We start from the raw sequence: 16,092 nt of genomic DNA, 5'->3' as shown, positions 1-16,092 counted from the left end.
ATAAATGAGATGATTTATTGCTGCGGGTGGTGTTTAAAATCTGAATTTTTCAAATCTGTTGGAGCAGTGAAGAACAGAGCAAGCTGTGAAGCTGCTCCAGTTAATGAAGGGTAGAAAGATATAATGTGGTTTGTATTGGTTGGTGTGGTATATGATACAGTGATTTTGTTGATTGGATGAGGAATATATTAATTAAGGGGGTTGTTGTGATTTAGGTTCATGTTAGAAGTACCTCAGTTAAGTACTTTATAAAAAAAATAAATAACTGACCACCTATCTCAAATAGGTTTAAAGCACTCTGTTCATTATAACTGTATGATGATAATTGTGCATTATGAAAAATATTTTGTTTTTTCTTCCAGTGTGAAAAACTCAAATTATTGTCTCCCATCATATACCGCTTATAAGAACTATGATTATTCAGAACCTGGAAGAAACAATGAACAACCAGGCCTCTGTGGCCTAAGTAACTTGGGAAATACATGTTTCATGAACTCAGCTATTCAGGTAGGTCTTTCCAAACAAAGTGAAACTCCTGCACTTTATATGGAAATCAGTAATACAAGAGGAATACAGTTGGGTTTTACATGTCAGAATTTGAGTATTATATAATACATTTGAAGAACTTTTGTTTTCATGGAAGCTTGAAGCATGCACATTTGATTCATTCTGATGCTGGTAGTAGAATATGCTTTTCAGTTAAGTGGTATGTGATTGATTATCACATAGTAGAAGATTAAATATAAATGCATGGGGAAATATAATTCCAATCAGAAAACCTAGGCTCTCTGAGAAGAAAAAAAAAAACTAGTGAGATCTCTCCTTTACATGAAGTCTCTTGTTTTTTAGGACATGGGTGGAAATCTCAGAAAATGCTTTTTATGGTCACCAGTGTTCTACATCTAAAAATATATATATATTTTTTAAAATCTTTTTTTGTACCTTAATGTGAAATTAAGATTTAAAAAAATAAAATTTGATGAAATTTTGTATACACATTTTAATAAATCACTTTCCCTTAATGCTCTTTCAATTTGGGGATATAAGAGATCACTGCCCTTTTTTCCCCTTTGTCTGTTCCATAGAGCTTCCTTTTTCTTCCTATTGTCTGTACCTTCTTCCAACTTTACTTGTGAAATACTGATATCTTTGATTTAGAAGTAACAAGATCTATATATACTTGAATATCACTGTCACTGTGCATAAAATTAGAGCTGGTAATTTTATTTCCCTTTTAAAATAAAATTTTGTGTTTCAAAGAGCCCAAGATAATGGTAGACTATTTTGATATTTGAATTTTACCTACATTTGTCAAGTCTTTTTTTCCCCCAATTCTGAATTTTATTTCTAAATCTACAGTATTCTGTTCTCTATTCAGATTTTAATACTGAATCTCCTATGCCCAGGAGGCACCCTCCAAAGATACAGATTAAACACAGATGTATAATGATAAGCACATACTTGCAAATCTTTTTGACTATCTGAAAAAAGTATATGACGCTTTTTCATTCAAAATTCTAAATAAGATAAAAACCCTCAAGAAAGTGGGAATAGAAGGGACATATCTCAACATAATAAAAGCTATATATGACAAACCCACAGCAAACATTATCCTCAACGGTGAAAAACTGAAAGCATTTCCCCTAAAGTCAGGAACAAGACAAGGGTGCCCACTCTCACCACTACTATTCAACATAGTTCTGGAAGTTTTGGCTACAGCAATCAGAGCAGAAAAAGACATAAAAGGAATACAAATTGGAAAAGAAGAAGTAAAACCCTCACTGTTCGCTGGTGACATGATCCTCTACACAGAAAACCCTAAAGACTCTACCAGAAACCTACTAGAGCTAATCAATGAATACAGTAAAGTTGCAGGATATAAAATCAACACACAGAAATCTCTTGTATTCCTATACACTAATGAGAAAATAGAAAGAGAAATTAAGGAAACTATTCCATTCACTGTTGCAACGAAAAGAATTAAATACTTAGGAATATATCTACCTAAGGAAACAAAAGACTTGTACATAGAAAACTATAAAACACTAGTGAAAGTAATCAAAGAGGACACTAATAGATGGAGAACTATATTGTGTTCATGGATTGGAAGAATAAATACTGTAAAAATGAGTATACTACTCAAAGTAATTTATACATTCAATGCAATCCCTATCAAGCTACCAACAATATTTTTCACAGAACTAGAACAAATAATCTCACCATTTGTATGGAAATACAAAAAACCTCGAATAGCCAAAGCAATCTTGAGGAAGAAGAATGGAACTGGGGGAATCAACCTGCCGGACTTCAGGCTCTACTACAAAGCCACAGTCATCAAGACAGTATGGTACTGGCATAAAGACAGAAATATAGATCAATGGAACAAAATAGAAAGCCCAGAGATAAACCCACGCACCTATGGACACCTTATCTTTGACAAAGGAGGCAAGACTATAAAATGGATAAAAGGCAGTCTCTTTAACAAGTGGTGCTGGGAAAACTGGTCAGCCACTTGTATAAGAATGAAACTAGAACACTTCCTAACACCATACACCAAAATAAACTCAAAATGGATTAGAGAGCTAAATGTAAGACCAGAAACTATAAAACTCCTAGAGGAGAACGTAGGCAAAACACTCTCTGACATAAATCACAATAGGATCCTCCAAGACCCACCTCCCAGAATATTGGAAATAAAAGCAAAAATAAACAAATGGGACCTAATTAAAAGCTTCTGCACAGCAAAGGAAACTATAAGCAAGGTGAAAAGACAGCCTTCAGAATGGGAGAAAATAATAGCAAATGAAGCAACTGATAAAGGATTAATCTCCAAAATATACAAGCAGCTCCTGCAGCTCAATTCCAGAAAAATAAATGACCCCATCAAAAAATGGGCCAAAGAACTAAACAGACATTTCTCCAAAGAAGACATAAAGATGGCTAACAAACACATGAAAAAATGCTCAACATCCCTCATAATCAGAGAAATGCAAATCAAAACCACAATGAGATACCATTTCACACCAGTCAGAATGGCTGCTATCCAAAAGTCTACATGCAATAAATGCTGGAGAGGATGTGGAGAGAAGGGAACCCTCTTACACTGTTGGTGGGAATGCAAACTAGTACAGCCACTATGGAGAACAGTGTGGAGATTCCTCAAAAAACTGGAAATAGAACTGCCATATGATCCAGCAATCGCACTCCTGGGCATACACACCAAGGAAACCAGAATTGAAAGAGACACATGTACTCCAGTGTTCATTGCAGCACTGTTTATAATAGCCAGGACATGGAAGCAACCTAGATGTCCATTTGCAGACGAATGGATAAGAACGCTTTGGTACATATACACAATGTAGTATTACTCAGCCATTAAAAAGAATGCATTTAAACAATTCTAGTGAGGTGGATGAAACTAGAGCCTATTATACAGAGTGAAGTAAGCCAGAAAGAAAAACACCAATACAATATACTAACGCATATATATGGAATTTAGAAAGATGGAAATGATAACCCTGTATCAGTTCAGTTCAGTCAGTTCAGTCGCTCAGTCGTGTCCGACTCTCCGCGACCCCATGAATCACAGCACGCCAGGCCTCCCTGTCCATCACCAACTCCCGGAGTTCACTCAAACTCATGTCCATCGAGTCGGTGATGCCATCCAGCCATCTCATTCTCCGTCGTCCCCTTCTCCTCCCGCCCCCAACCTTTCCCAGCATCAGAGTCTTTTCCAGTGAGTCAACTCGTCGCATGAGGTGGCCAAAGTATTGCAGTTTCAGCTTTAGCATCAGTCCTTCCAATGAACACCCAGGATTGATCTCCTCTAGAATGGACTGGTTGGATCTCCTTGCAGTATAAGGGACTCTCAAGAGTCTTCTCCAACACCACAGTTCAAAAGCATCGATTCTTCGGCGGTCAGCCTTCTTCACAGTCCAACACTCACATCCATACATGACCACGGGAAAAACCATTGCCTTGACTAGACGGACCTTGGTTGGCAAAGTAATGTCTCTGCTTTTTAATATACTATCAAGGTTGGTCATAACTTTCCTTCCAAGGAGCAAGCGTCTTTTAATTTCCTGGCTGCAATCAGCATCTGCAGTGATTTTGGAGCCCAAAAAAACAAAGTCTGACACTGTTTCCACTGTTTTTCCATCTATTTCCCATGAAGCGATGGGACAAGATGCCATGATCTTAGTTTTCTGAATGTTGAGCTTCAAGCCAACATTTTCACTCTCCTCTTTCACGTTCATCAAGAGGCTTTTGAGTTCCTCTTCACTTTCTGCCATAAGGGTAGTGTCATCTGCATATCTGAGGTTATTGATATTTCTCCCGGCAATCTTGATTCCAGCTTGTGCTTCTTCCAGCCCAGCATTCCTCATGATGTACTCTGCATATAAGTTAAATAAGCAAGGTGACAATATACAACCTTGACGTACAAGACAGCAAAAGAGACACAGATGTATAGAACAGTCTTTGGGACTCTGTGGGAGAGGGTGAGGGTGGGATGGTTTGGATGAATGGCATTGAAACATGTATATTATCATATGTGAAACGAATCACCAGTCCAGGTTCGATGCATGTTACAGGATGCTCGGGGCTGGTATGCTGGGATGACCCAGAGGGAGGATAAGGGGAGGAGGGAGGTGGGAGGGGGAACTCATGTACACCCAGGGCGGATTCATGTCAATGTATGACAAAACCAACCAATATAATATTGTAAAATAATTAGCCTTCAATAAAAATAAAAATTCTAAATAAATAATTTGTACATTCTCATTAATCCACTTGTGTCCTAAATTAACCATTGTCTTTATAGCATTCTTGAAAAATTAGAATTTAGCCATCATAACTCTTGACCAGGAGTTAGCAACTTTTTTAAGACATGCACTAGGGTGTGTAAAATTTATAAATTCCAGATATCTTGGTTTAAAGTTGAGCCAATCAGTAAATCGTCTGCTCAAGCAGATATTGTGTAGGTTTAATAAACTGTTCCTTTAAACCTACTTTGATGAGTAATACTGCTTATACTTTAATGTGAATCACTTTATCCAAATTTTTTTTCTAGGATCCTAGCACTAGTTAGACAATTTAATTTTACAATATGTTGTCTTTATTTTCTGGAAGAAGAGAAAGGTAACTCATCTGAAAGAACAAGCCAAAACTATTGTTATCCTGACAGTTTAATTTGGATAATAAAGTGCATGGGTACTGAGCTTTCTGAGATAGGGACAGGGCAGACATTGTCATTTGTTTCTCTATCTGTTGGACTACTTTACCTAATCACTGAAAAATCATATTTAGCACCATCTCTGGAAAATGTTTTATATATATAAGCAGTGGTTATATCAGTATCAGAAAACCCTTTCTCATATCGCCAGTCACATTAATTTTTATACAACTGCTTATCCTTGCATTACCAAAATTATTTTCATTCTGGAGGCTTGATATCTTGAGGTCTTTTGGATTTTGTTTTTGTTTTAACATTCTAGTATGGGAAACCAATCTCGGTGATTTTTCATAAGGACTAAGAATAGGATTTTTATAAAAATTTTAGTTGCATAAGCATACTAAATTTCTTCTAAGGCAGTATTACATTCTCATTTCCTGTGCCTTTGTTATAGTGTTGTCTCCATATGGTTAACTCAGTTTCTCAAACATGTATATTAAAATGAAATCTACTAATCAACTATGTTGAACTAGATTTGGCATTTGTTGAACTTCCCTTGTGTATATTTAAGGTAAAAACTTCATTTTACTAGTTTATTCTTCTGTTGAAAGCAGTTTTAGTACAATAAACTGGTATACCTAATGCTGACTTCTCTTTAATATATTTCACCTTTTGTTTCATTTCAGCTGAGATATAGACGTGAGGATGAGATTTGTTAGGGTGATAGTTTATAATTTTCTGATAATCATAAAAGAGAAATTTTTCATGAAAATTTCAGCAAAGTATTTTAAAGAACTACTCTCATTAAAATAAAACTTTCCAAGTTGGGGAAGAGAAAAAATTAGTTTTAATTTTTGCTGCTTTTGAATTTTAATCCATATTCAGAATTAGAAAAGCTAGTACTTTGGTTTTGTTTTCTTAAAGCATCTATAATTTTTAATTGCTTTAGATGTCAGCTTTGAAGTAGAAAATTCACCATTTAAGTTTCCTTGTAACTTCTGTGAAATGAAAGATAGTTCATTAACTTCAATAAATATTATAAATTTTCTACTGATAATTTGAACTGTAATCTCTTATTAATTCAGTAATTCTAAAAGATATGAGTGGACATTAGTACATCAGGCAGTGTAATTGTTGATAATATCTTTAAAAATGTGGGTGCAAAAGCATAGCTATTTTTTTCTGTGTGGGCATAGGTTATGCTTAACCCATCAGTAGCCTTGAGATAATGAAATTGATCATTTGTGATTAAAAACTAAGCAACACCAATTTGAGTGTGATTTAATATTATTATTGTTATTATTCAGTTTAAAAATGCTGATACTCAAGATTTTCTCTGATTTAATGGTATGGATAAGTGTTAAATTTTTCTGATAAGTATAGTGCTGCCATATAGTTTGTTTATCTAGTTAATATTTGCTAAATGTCAAACATGTGAGATACATTTAGACATAGGTCCTGGCCTATTAAGATTATAGTCTTGATATTGTAATTTTCAGATGTTTTGCTTTTTAACATGCAAATCTTTTTTGAATTATTACTGTGAAACTTTAATTGTATCCTCAGCAATTAAATAGATACAGTGAAGTTGCTTTGGTTGGTTGAAGTGCCCAGAGTCCTATCTGCTTTTCTTCTATTTAATGGCCCCAGGAGCATGCTCATGGAATCCCAGGACTCTAAGAAGTAATTTAACATCTCTCCTGCTAATTAGCTGTGCTACCCTGTATAAGTTATTTCTACAACTTATTTTTCTCCTCAGGTGAGGAAAATAATATCAATAGTCCCCTTATCTTAGGAGTTTTATGGGGATTAAGTGAGTTGACGAATATAAAGTTCTTAGGATAGTGACTGGCACATCATAAATGAGCAGGCATTAGGTTGATATTATTTGAAGTAGCTAAGCAGAGTGACTGTGGGAGAATTCTACCATCCATAGTCCCTGTGTTTATGTTTTCTTCTTTCCTACAAGTCTTATTCCGCTTTGTCTGGACCTAGTGAATGAAAAAAAAATTGAATGTACTTTTAATTTTGTTGTTGTTGTTGTTGAGTGTTATTTCAGTAACGATATTTATCATCTCCATTTCTGAGCTTTGTTAACTTAGCTCTCCTAGGCATACTGACTAAGCAAGGGATATAACAGTATAGAACTTTTCATGAATAATCAGTCTGCAGGAAATTTAAAATTCTTGAGTTCAGGTAATCTCTGGCCTCAGCCTCCTCAATAGTTATGATTATAGGCATACATCACTGTGTTCCAGTAGCAAAATGAGTTAGCAAAGTAGTTTTCCAGTGCCCTTAATATACTACTACATTGAGAAAATGTCTAGTTTAACAGAAAATTTAACAGAAAATGTCTGTTAAACTTGCATCTTTGGAGGTAATTTTAATTAGCATTAGTTGAGTAGATTTCAGGAGCACTCCAACCCTTGTCTTTTTCATTGTCAAGGCATAGGATGCTCATGATTGGCTTCCTGGAAGAAGCAACTCTTCAGATGGATTTGAAGCAGGGGAGTGATATGGTCTTTTCCACTGGAAAGCAGCATGGCATAAGATGGTTGTTTTCAAACTCTTTACTTGAAAGTAATAGGGCTTCTTAAAATAGACACTAAGAAGTCATTGGAAAAAAAAGATGATAAGGACCTATTTTTTATCCTTTGATCTGTTGGGTTAGGTAAAAAGTTATTCTGTAAATTTCAAAGAATGTTGAAAGTTTCCAAAGAATATAGAAAGTTGAAAAGTTTTTTTTTAAAGACGTAATTAAAGAGAATGAGTAATATTACACAGAAATAACATTCTTTTAAGAAACTGGATTCTCATATAATGCAAAACTGAAAAAGTCACTACTAAAGCTATTATTTCTGTGTTGGAGTTCTGTTCACAGCTTTGAACAGAACTAAGTATAATGCTTTTCTACACTTACCTTGACCTTTCTTTTGCATTTACTGGAAAAAATTCTTGGAAACAGTTTAACATGAAACTTTCTAGTTTTTATTCAGATTAACCAAACTTTTGGTTCAATAAATGAACATAGTTTCTTTCAATCACAAAAACGAAACACCTAACCACAGAAACATAAGAATTTTTAAAAATAGTTTAGGATTTTGAAGAAAATGATGACTTCAGATAAACTGAGAATGTGGCTGATTCAAATACTATTCTTATGGCATATTTTTACCCAGGCAACTAAACTCAATATATTTGAGCTCCTTCCATACTGTGTGCCAAAAATTACATGGCAAACTAGCATCAAAAATGTTTAATCGTCTTGTCAAACGGCAACTCAATCAGATCTTTCCATTTTGATAAAGGTAAAGAAATGGAAACAACCTTACTTATATTAGAACCATTCACTTTCTTAACATTGTTTTTACTTCTCCCTTGTTTAAACTAGGAAAAGAGAGAAGTATTTCTTCCCTTTAGAAAAAGTAAGGGGACTGGGAAAAGAGAACCTTAATTGTCAGGCAGATTGTTAGGGGAAAGAGTATATATAGCATAATTCTGTAAGTATTTAGTTTTCATAACTGGGGCAGAAGCAGTATCTCTGATCAAATGCCTTGTGCCTGTGTAAATTGGCTAATGGTGATTTCTGATCATGAAAATATACCTTTCGTAACCAGTGATCTTACTTGTCTGTTCTTCACATTCTTCCAAATTAATATACACATTTCTCTAGGATTAATGCTTCTGTTTCTGTTAATATAAATTTTCTTATGTTTTGTCAGTCCCTAATTCTAGAATACGAAATGACATGAGTACAGATTACAAGGGAAAGGCTTGTTTCAAGGAGTTGTAGGTAATAACATCTGATTTTAATACTGAATTGTTTGACATTACACTCACGAGGTAGAATTACTTGGAGTGCTAACATATAGCAGCAGTTATTAATATAATCAGATTGAATTATCTTGTATTGATTTTAATAATTATTCAAAGTACTTGTAATTGAAAACATAAGAAATGTCAGTCTTTATAATGGTAACTACTAATAAACTTACCCTGTTTTAGTAGTTACCATTTAGTAGTTACCAAAGTACCCTTCCTTGCGTAGTAAAGAAGCAAGAAAACAAAAAATGGTTTCAGATTTATTTGTCTTACCTAACAATCAAAAACAGTTCATTTCCTTGAAGTCAAAAGCTTTTTCCAAAATACATTTTTTTCCTTTATTAAAAATATGCATGTCAATCAACACATTATGATCGGAATTTTCTAAAGTATATCTGGTTTATGTTCTAAATTTTATAAATTGGTATTATTAGTCACTGTAAAAATATAAGATATTGGACAGATAGAGCCTTAAAAAGAAGAAAGCCATGCTAAATATATCTTAAAGGTTCTTGTCTTTTGCCTGTTTGTCCTAATGCATGTATTTAAATTCTAGTCAGTTAATGTTATGCATTATTAATTACAAGAGGCCCTCTCTATTTGATTTTTTTTTCTTCTACTGTCACACTTAAGATCATCTTTCTATTTCAGTTTGTGAGTAAAAATAGTTTGTGGTAATTCATGTTACCAGTGATCAACTTCATTAGTGTTTTGGCTTTGCTGATAATGGATGCTTAGTTCTTTTTTTTTTTTAGTACTATCTATATGGAAATTTTTGCCTAGTGTTACCAATCACTTCTTTACAATAATTTCTAAACTATACTTGGCAAGTGAGTTGGTTACTAAAAACCATTGCTTTAATTAATAATAGTGTTTAAAATAGATTACTAATTATCATAAACTCATATTAAAATATTAAGAGCCCAGCAGTGAACCTACAACCTCTGTTAGTAACAGTACCCTTCTTTGCATAGTAAAGGTGGTTTTTCCTATCACTGTCACGTTCTTACTTTTCCCTTCATAGAGACCTTTGAGTTAGGGCATCTGGTATCCTTATTTCACTGAAGAGGAAATTGAGGCAAGGAAAGTTTAAGTAACTTGCCATTCAGTAAGACAAGTTAATGAATAAGTTAAAACTGGCTGACATTAGGATGTCTGTTTTAATTCAGACATCCTGAGATAATGTATACATAATTATACTAGTCAACTTGTAAGAAGTGCCTTTAAAATCTTATATTTTATTGTGGTCGCATATACATAGCAATGTTTACCATTTCAGCTATCTTTAAGTGTACAGTTCAGTGGTATTAAGTATATTCACATTGTTGTGCATCATTAAAAATGTTTTTATGTTTATGCCAAATATATGGTCCCCATACTACAAAATGTTTCCATAAGGTGGTATTACTATTTTATGATTCAGACACTTTCCCTGGGAGATTATATTTGATGGTGTTTTCAAAATAATTTAAGAATCGCTTTTAGAATCGCTTTCATTCTTCTGAATATCACTGATGGATATTTCTCTTCCTTTGATGATGAAGTTGATTTTCAAAAAATGTTATTCAAAGCTTTATCTCCAGAATATTGTAGGGGATCAAGCTACATAATTTTTTTCAAATAATAAGTGTTAAGTCATCCATTCATTGGAGAAGAACATGACAGCCCACTCCAGTATTCTTGCCTGGAGAATCCCATGGGCAGAGGAAGCCTGGTGGGCTACGTTCCATGGGGTTGCAAGGAGTCAGACACGACGGAAGCGACTTAGCACATCCATTCATTTACTCAGGAAATATTCACCAAAGGCTAAGTGCCTTTCACTCTGGGAGACACTGTCTATGCTGTGGTGAACAAAACTACTATTTCCGTGAATTGTAGTCTAGATGGAGGAGCCTGGTAGGCTGCAGTCCATGGGGTCGCTAAGGGTCGGACACGACTGAGCGACTTCACTTTCACTTTTCACTTTCACACGTTGGAGAAGGAAATGGCAACCCACTCCAGTGTTCTTGCCTGGAGAATCCCAGGGACGGGGGAGCCTGGTGGGCTGCCGTCTATGGGGTCACACAGAGTCGGACACGACTGAAGTGACTTAGCAGCAGCAGCAGGGAACTCTTTGTGATCCCATGGACTGTAGCCCACCAGGCTCCTCTATCCATGGAATTCTCCAGGCAGTAATACTGGAATGGGTAGCCATTTCCTTCTCCAGGAGATCTTCCCAACCCAGGGATCAAATTCAGGTCTTCTGCCTTGCAGGCAGATTCTTTACTGCCTGAGCCACTAGGAAAGCCCTAGTCTAGTAGAGTATAAACATTAAATTGTGAGTGTGATAAGCATTATAAAAAGAAAAAATCATGGAAGGTACAATGAGTATAACGAGCTGGGAGAGCATCTGATTTATACTGGATGTCATGCTCCCCAGAACTAACATTTGAACGGTGACCAAAGAATGGGTGTTAGTTAGGCAGGTGAGAATTGAAGTCAGACAGAGCAACAGCATGTTCAAAGCCCCTGAGGCAGGCAAGTTTGAGGAAGCAAGGATGAGTAACCCATGGGATAATATTTAAAATGGGGGTGGGGGGATAAAATGAATTCAAAAAAATAAGCAAAGACCAGATCATGTAGGGGGAATTTGGATTTTAATGCATTACAAAGGCATTAAAGGTTCCAGGCAGCTATCATCTCATCTGGTTTACTGCAGTTATCTTTTAACTGATTTCTCTGCTTATACCCTTAGCCCCTATGATTCATCCTCAAAAATAAACTTTCAGAAAGATCCTTTTAAACTTAAAGCAGGGGCTTTCCTGGTGTTTCAATGGCTAGGATGCCATGCCCCCAATGCATGGGGCCTGAGATCAGTCCCTGTTCAGGGAACTATCCCACATGCTACAACTAAGACCCAGCACAGCCAAATAAATAGGTTTTTTTTTTTTTTAATTAAAACATTTCCTGTTGCTCCTTGTTCATATCACTAAATGCCTTCTCATTTCACCAAGCAAAAGATACAGTTCTTAAAAGAGACTATAAGGCCCTGAATGGTCTGGCTCCTGCTATCTTATTTTCTACCACTTTCCTCCATGCTCACTCTGCTCCCTCCTCATTTAGCCCCCTCACATATTCCACAAATGTTCCTGCCTTGGGGTCTGTACACTTATATGAGTCAGATGTTTCCCTCCTCACTCTATATACAGTGGTAACTGCCCTTCCCATTGCATGACCACGATATTTTATATATACATATATATTTGAGTTTTTTTTGTCTGCCTCTCCCTACTCCCAATTCATGCTCCATGAGCATGTGGAGTTTGTTTTAGTCACTGCTATAGCCCTGTTACCTCAAACAGTGTCTGGCATGTAGCTGGCATTCACATTAATGAAAAATGAAATCACAAGTGTGTGTCTGGCTTCTGGTTTGTACATCATAATGATGACATAATGATAACAGTGGGAGGAGAGACACAGCGGAGGTAGGTTTGGAGTAAGGAGAAGATTACGAGTTAATGTTTGTCATGCCCATGAAACATCCACGTGGATACATCATAGACAGATGGATGTTCTAAGAGTGTGGAATACAGACCACAGGCTTAGGCTGGAAATAAAAATGTGGCTGTGTGTAGTTGGTTTTAAAATCAGGGAAATTATTGCATCTGTAAAGAGAGGGCATCTATGAAAAAGAGATTCCAAGACACAGACTTACAGTTTAACATGTGAGTAGAGGAAAGACACTACTGTTGCAGCAAGAGAAAAGAAGGGGATTATGGCTTCAAGTAGTTTCTAGATTTTGTGATGACTTCCAGAAGAATGAGACCATATTATAAGCTAAGAATGCATGAATAAGATTGCTCAGCAATACTGAGCTCTCATTTGAGATTGAAGACCATCCATTTAGAATGATATAAATTTATTCAATTAAAATTCTCTAACAGTGTTTAGCTACATTGTGCATAAAATAGATGGCTGGGTTCATACAATAAGACAATTGGGTTCATCTCGAGTTGAAAGAAAAAGGGGTCAAAGAAATTAAAAGCAGCTAGGCTGGAAAATCCCACGGACGGAGGAGCCTGGTGGGCTGCGGTCCATGGGGTTGCTGAGAGTCGGACACGACTGAGCCACTTCACTTTCACTTTTCACTTTCATGCGTTGGAGAAGGAAATGGCAACCCACTCCAGTGTTCTTGCCTGGAGAATCCCAGGGACGGGGGAGCCTGGTGGGCTGCCATCTATGGGGTCGCACAGAGTCAGACACGACTGAAGCGACTTAGCAGCAGCAGCAGGCTGGTTTGCTTTGGATGGCTAATGTATTTAGCTAATCCAATGAACATACATTGAGACTTACTCTGTGCGAAGCATTGTTCTAGACATTGGTAACACAGAGTTGAAAAAGATAGTGCCTATCTTCTAGAATTTCATTGTGTAGTGAATAAGATAAACATGTAAATAAATAAGATATAATATGTCATATAGAAAGCATGATAGCCAAGTGTTTTAGAAGCAAAGAGAAGAGATCTATTGGGAAATAAGTGAGGCTTCACTAAGGAGGTGACAGTTGAATTGCGTCTTAATTTCATTTGATTGAGTACATTATTCACTAAGACTTATATTTGGTTAACCTGGTGATAAAAATAGCAATGATGTACCAGAAGTACAACTGTAACATTAGAGCTCATACTTGTTCACATGAGCACCTTTTTTTTTAATCATAGAAATCCCTACATCAGAAATCTTATTTTACCATAGCAAAAAACACATTGCTCATACACTCAATAAACATACTGATACCTCCTGGATGCTATACAGTGCTTTTTCATACATCTGTCAGCTCTAAAAAGAGAAGTACCTAAAATATTTTGAGCAGTGACAGTATCAGTGAAACAAACATATAGTCTCCTAAAGTAATTGCATCAAAGATGACATTCATTTGAATTTGAAGGGTTTACTGGAAAATCACTCTGCCTAATAATCAGGTCTCATGTGTAATTAGACATCTGTGTTCATTTAGACAAATTTTGCTTTGAATATAAACCGAGTCATTGGCTGACACACATACACAAACACCAGTATACATACACATGCATATTTATTATGCATATATGAATTAATACATATTTAAAAAATAGATTTGGTATAAAATCAAGGTATTTTGTGTAAATTCTTCAGTAATTGCCCAGGGCTTTTTAAGCATCATGTACCTTGGGGGCAGGAGGAGAAGGGGGCGACAGAGAATGAAATGGCTGGATGGCATCACCGACTCGATGGACATGAGTTTGAGTGAACTCCGGGAGTTGGTGATGGACAGGGAGGCCTGGCGTGCTGTGATTCATGGGGTCGCAAAGAGTCGGACACGACTGAACTGAACTGAACCTTGCCCAAGAGAAAGCTTTCAGTAACTGTTCTTAAAAGAAATTAAAAACAAGTTCTTGACCAGAATATTGCTGTTCATGAGGAGATTCCTATTATTAATATATATTTTATGATTCCTCTTATATTTATTGAATTATCATATCAAAGTATCTATATCATCATAATTATACTACCATCTTCCTGAGACCTTTCTTACCTTCCCTGAAACTTGTTCCATTAATCATTTCTTGTTTGTTCTATACTTTTAACCTCACCTCTTCACTGTCTTCCTTTCAGCATATGTGCATGGTCAAGTCTTTTTTTAAAAAAATGAGGTAGGAAGAAGATGGAGTGCCCTTGACCTTGAAAAGGATGGTCTGTGCTTTCTCCCTACTTTCTCATATTCCATTCAGTAGTCCTCATAACTGCAGCATAGCACAGTAGGTAAAAGCTTGGATTTTGCAGTTTGACTGCTTCAAATCCTAGTACTGTAACTTTACAAGTTGTATGACCTTGGATAAGAAACTTTTTAATTTTATCTGTTACATGGAGATAAAATCCTTAAGAAGTACTTGGCACATAACAAGCATTGTGTAAGTATCAACTGCTGCTGTATCATCACTGTGACCATTATACCACTCCACAGAAATTATATTTGGTAAGGTCATTCTTGACTCCCTGTTTCACTAGGCTCTTTGTAGCCCCTCTAGTTGACATCTGCTTATAACTGACAAATCCCAAAGCTGTCTCCACCATAATTCTCCCTCCTGAGTTTTCCTCTAAAATGTAACTATTAGATGGACGTCTCTGCCTAAATAATTTTACAGATAACTCAAACTCAGCATATCTGTGACTGAATATATTTCCTAGAAGCTTAGTGCTTTTAGTTAGTATACTACCTTATTATGGGTGTAATCACTGACCCAAGTCAAAACCTGACTTACCACAGGATCTGTTGATTCTACTGTTCTTAAATATCACTTGTATCTATCCTTTTCTATCCTGCCAGTACAGTATTTTAACACTTGAGTGCCTTTTAAATGAACTGTAGAAAAATATATCTAACTCATTTCTTTGTTCCTAACTCATCTTTTTGTTCATCATTTATGCTCCTCTAACTCATTTGGTAAACATTTAGTACAAAGCGTCATTGTTTTTAAATGCGAATACCTCCTTGCTTAAAACTCATTTCGTATCACCTAAAGGATAAAATCCAAATTGGACCCTACCTAGCTCCTTAACTAAAAGTTAAGATTCTCATAATTTATTAAGTCTGAGTTCTCTTTACATTTAATGTTGCCTCTTTCCTAGTTGCCTTTCACACACCCACATATTTGCTCATGGACGCCCACATGCACATGCACACACACCTCTTTTCCTCTGTCTCTTCTCGACAGATAGCTACTATGCAGTGAGAATCACGCAATTAGAGACTGTCTTTGGTTTTCTTTTATATCCCCAATGTTTGATACTATGGCAGATAGTATCAGTAGTTCAGTACATTAGAATAGTGTTTCTCACAGTGTTTGCATGAGACTGGTCAGCAATAAAATAACTGTACCAATTAAGCATAAGTGATCCAAAACTTTTATAGTAGTTAGGGTAATTTCATTTCTATTAAATCTAATAATTTTAAAATGGGGCTTTGTTTTCCGTATGTTGTTTCTTATTTCATTTTTCTAGTGGTTCATTTTTATTTTATAGAAAACTTTACAAAGTATCAGTCTACGACAATTTGAAAATTTTTAAAAATATTAGTCC

At 35.8% G+C, this 16,092-nt stretch overlaps 1 protein-coding gene across 4 annotated transcripts in view; it reads left to right on the top strand.

Moving 5' to 3' along the window:
- Positions 1 to 16,092, top strand: part of USP15 (ubiquitin specific peptidase 15) — a 145,029-nt gene that overhangs the window by 96,512 nt on the left and 32,425 nt on the right. For all 4 annotated transcript variants that reach the window (XM_055396118.2, XM_055396119.2, XM_055396120.2 and 1 more), the window contains one exon: positions 363 to 507. In XM_055396118.2, the coding sequence (XP_055252093.1) occupies positions 363 to 507 (145 nt within the window). The remainder of the gene's footprint in view (positions 1 to 362; positions 508 to 16,092) is intronic.

This window comes from Moschus berezovskii, chromosome 6, assembly GCF_049115385.1.
Source record: "Moschus berezovskii isolate FMDL1 chromosome 6, NW_MosBer_1.0, whole genome shotgun sequence".
Classification (NCBI taxonomy): Eukaryota; Metazoa; Chordata; class Mammalia; order Artiodactyla; family Moschidae; genus Moschus; species Moschus berezovskii.
The sequence above is the reverse complement of the archived record's forward strand: the minus strand, read 5'-3'. Positions and strand labels throughout refer to the sequence as shown.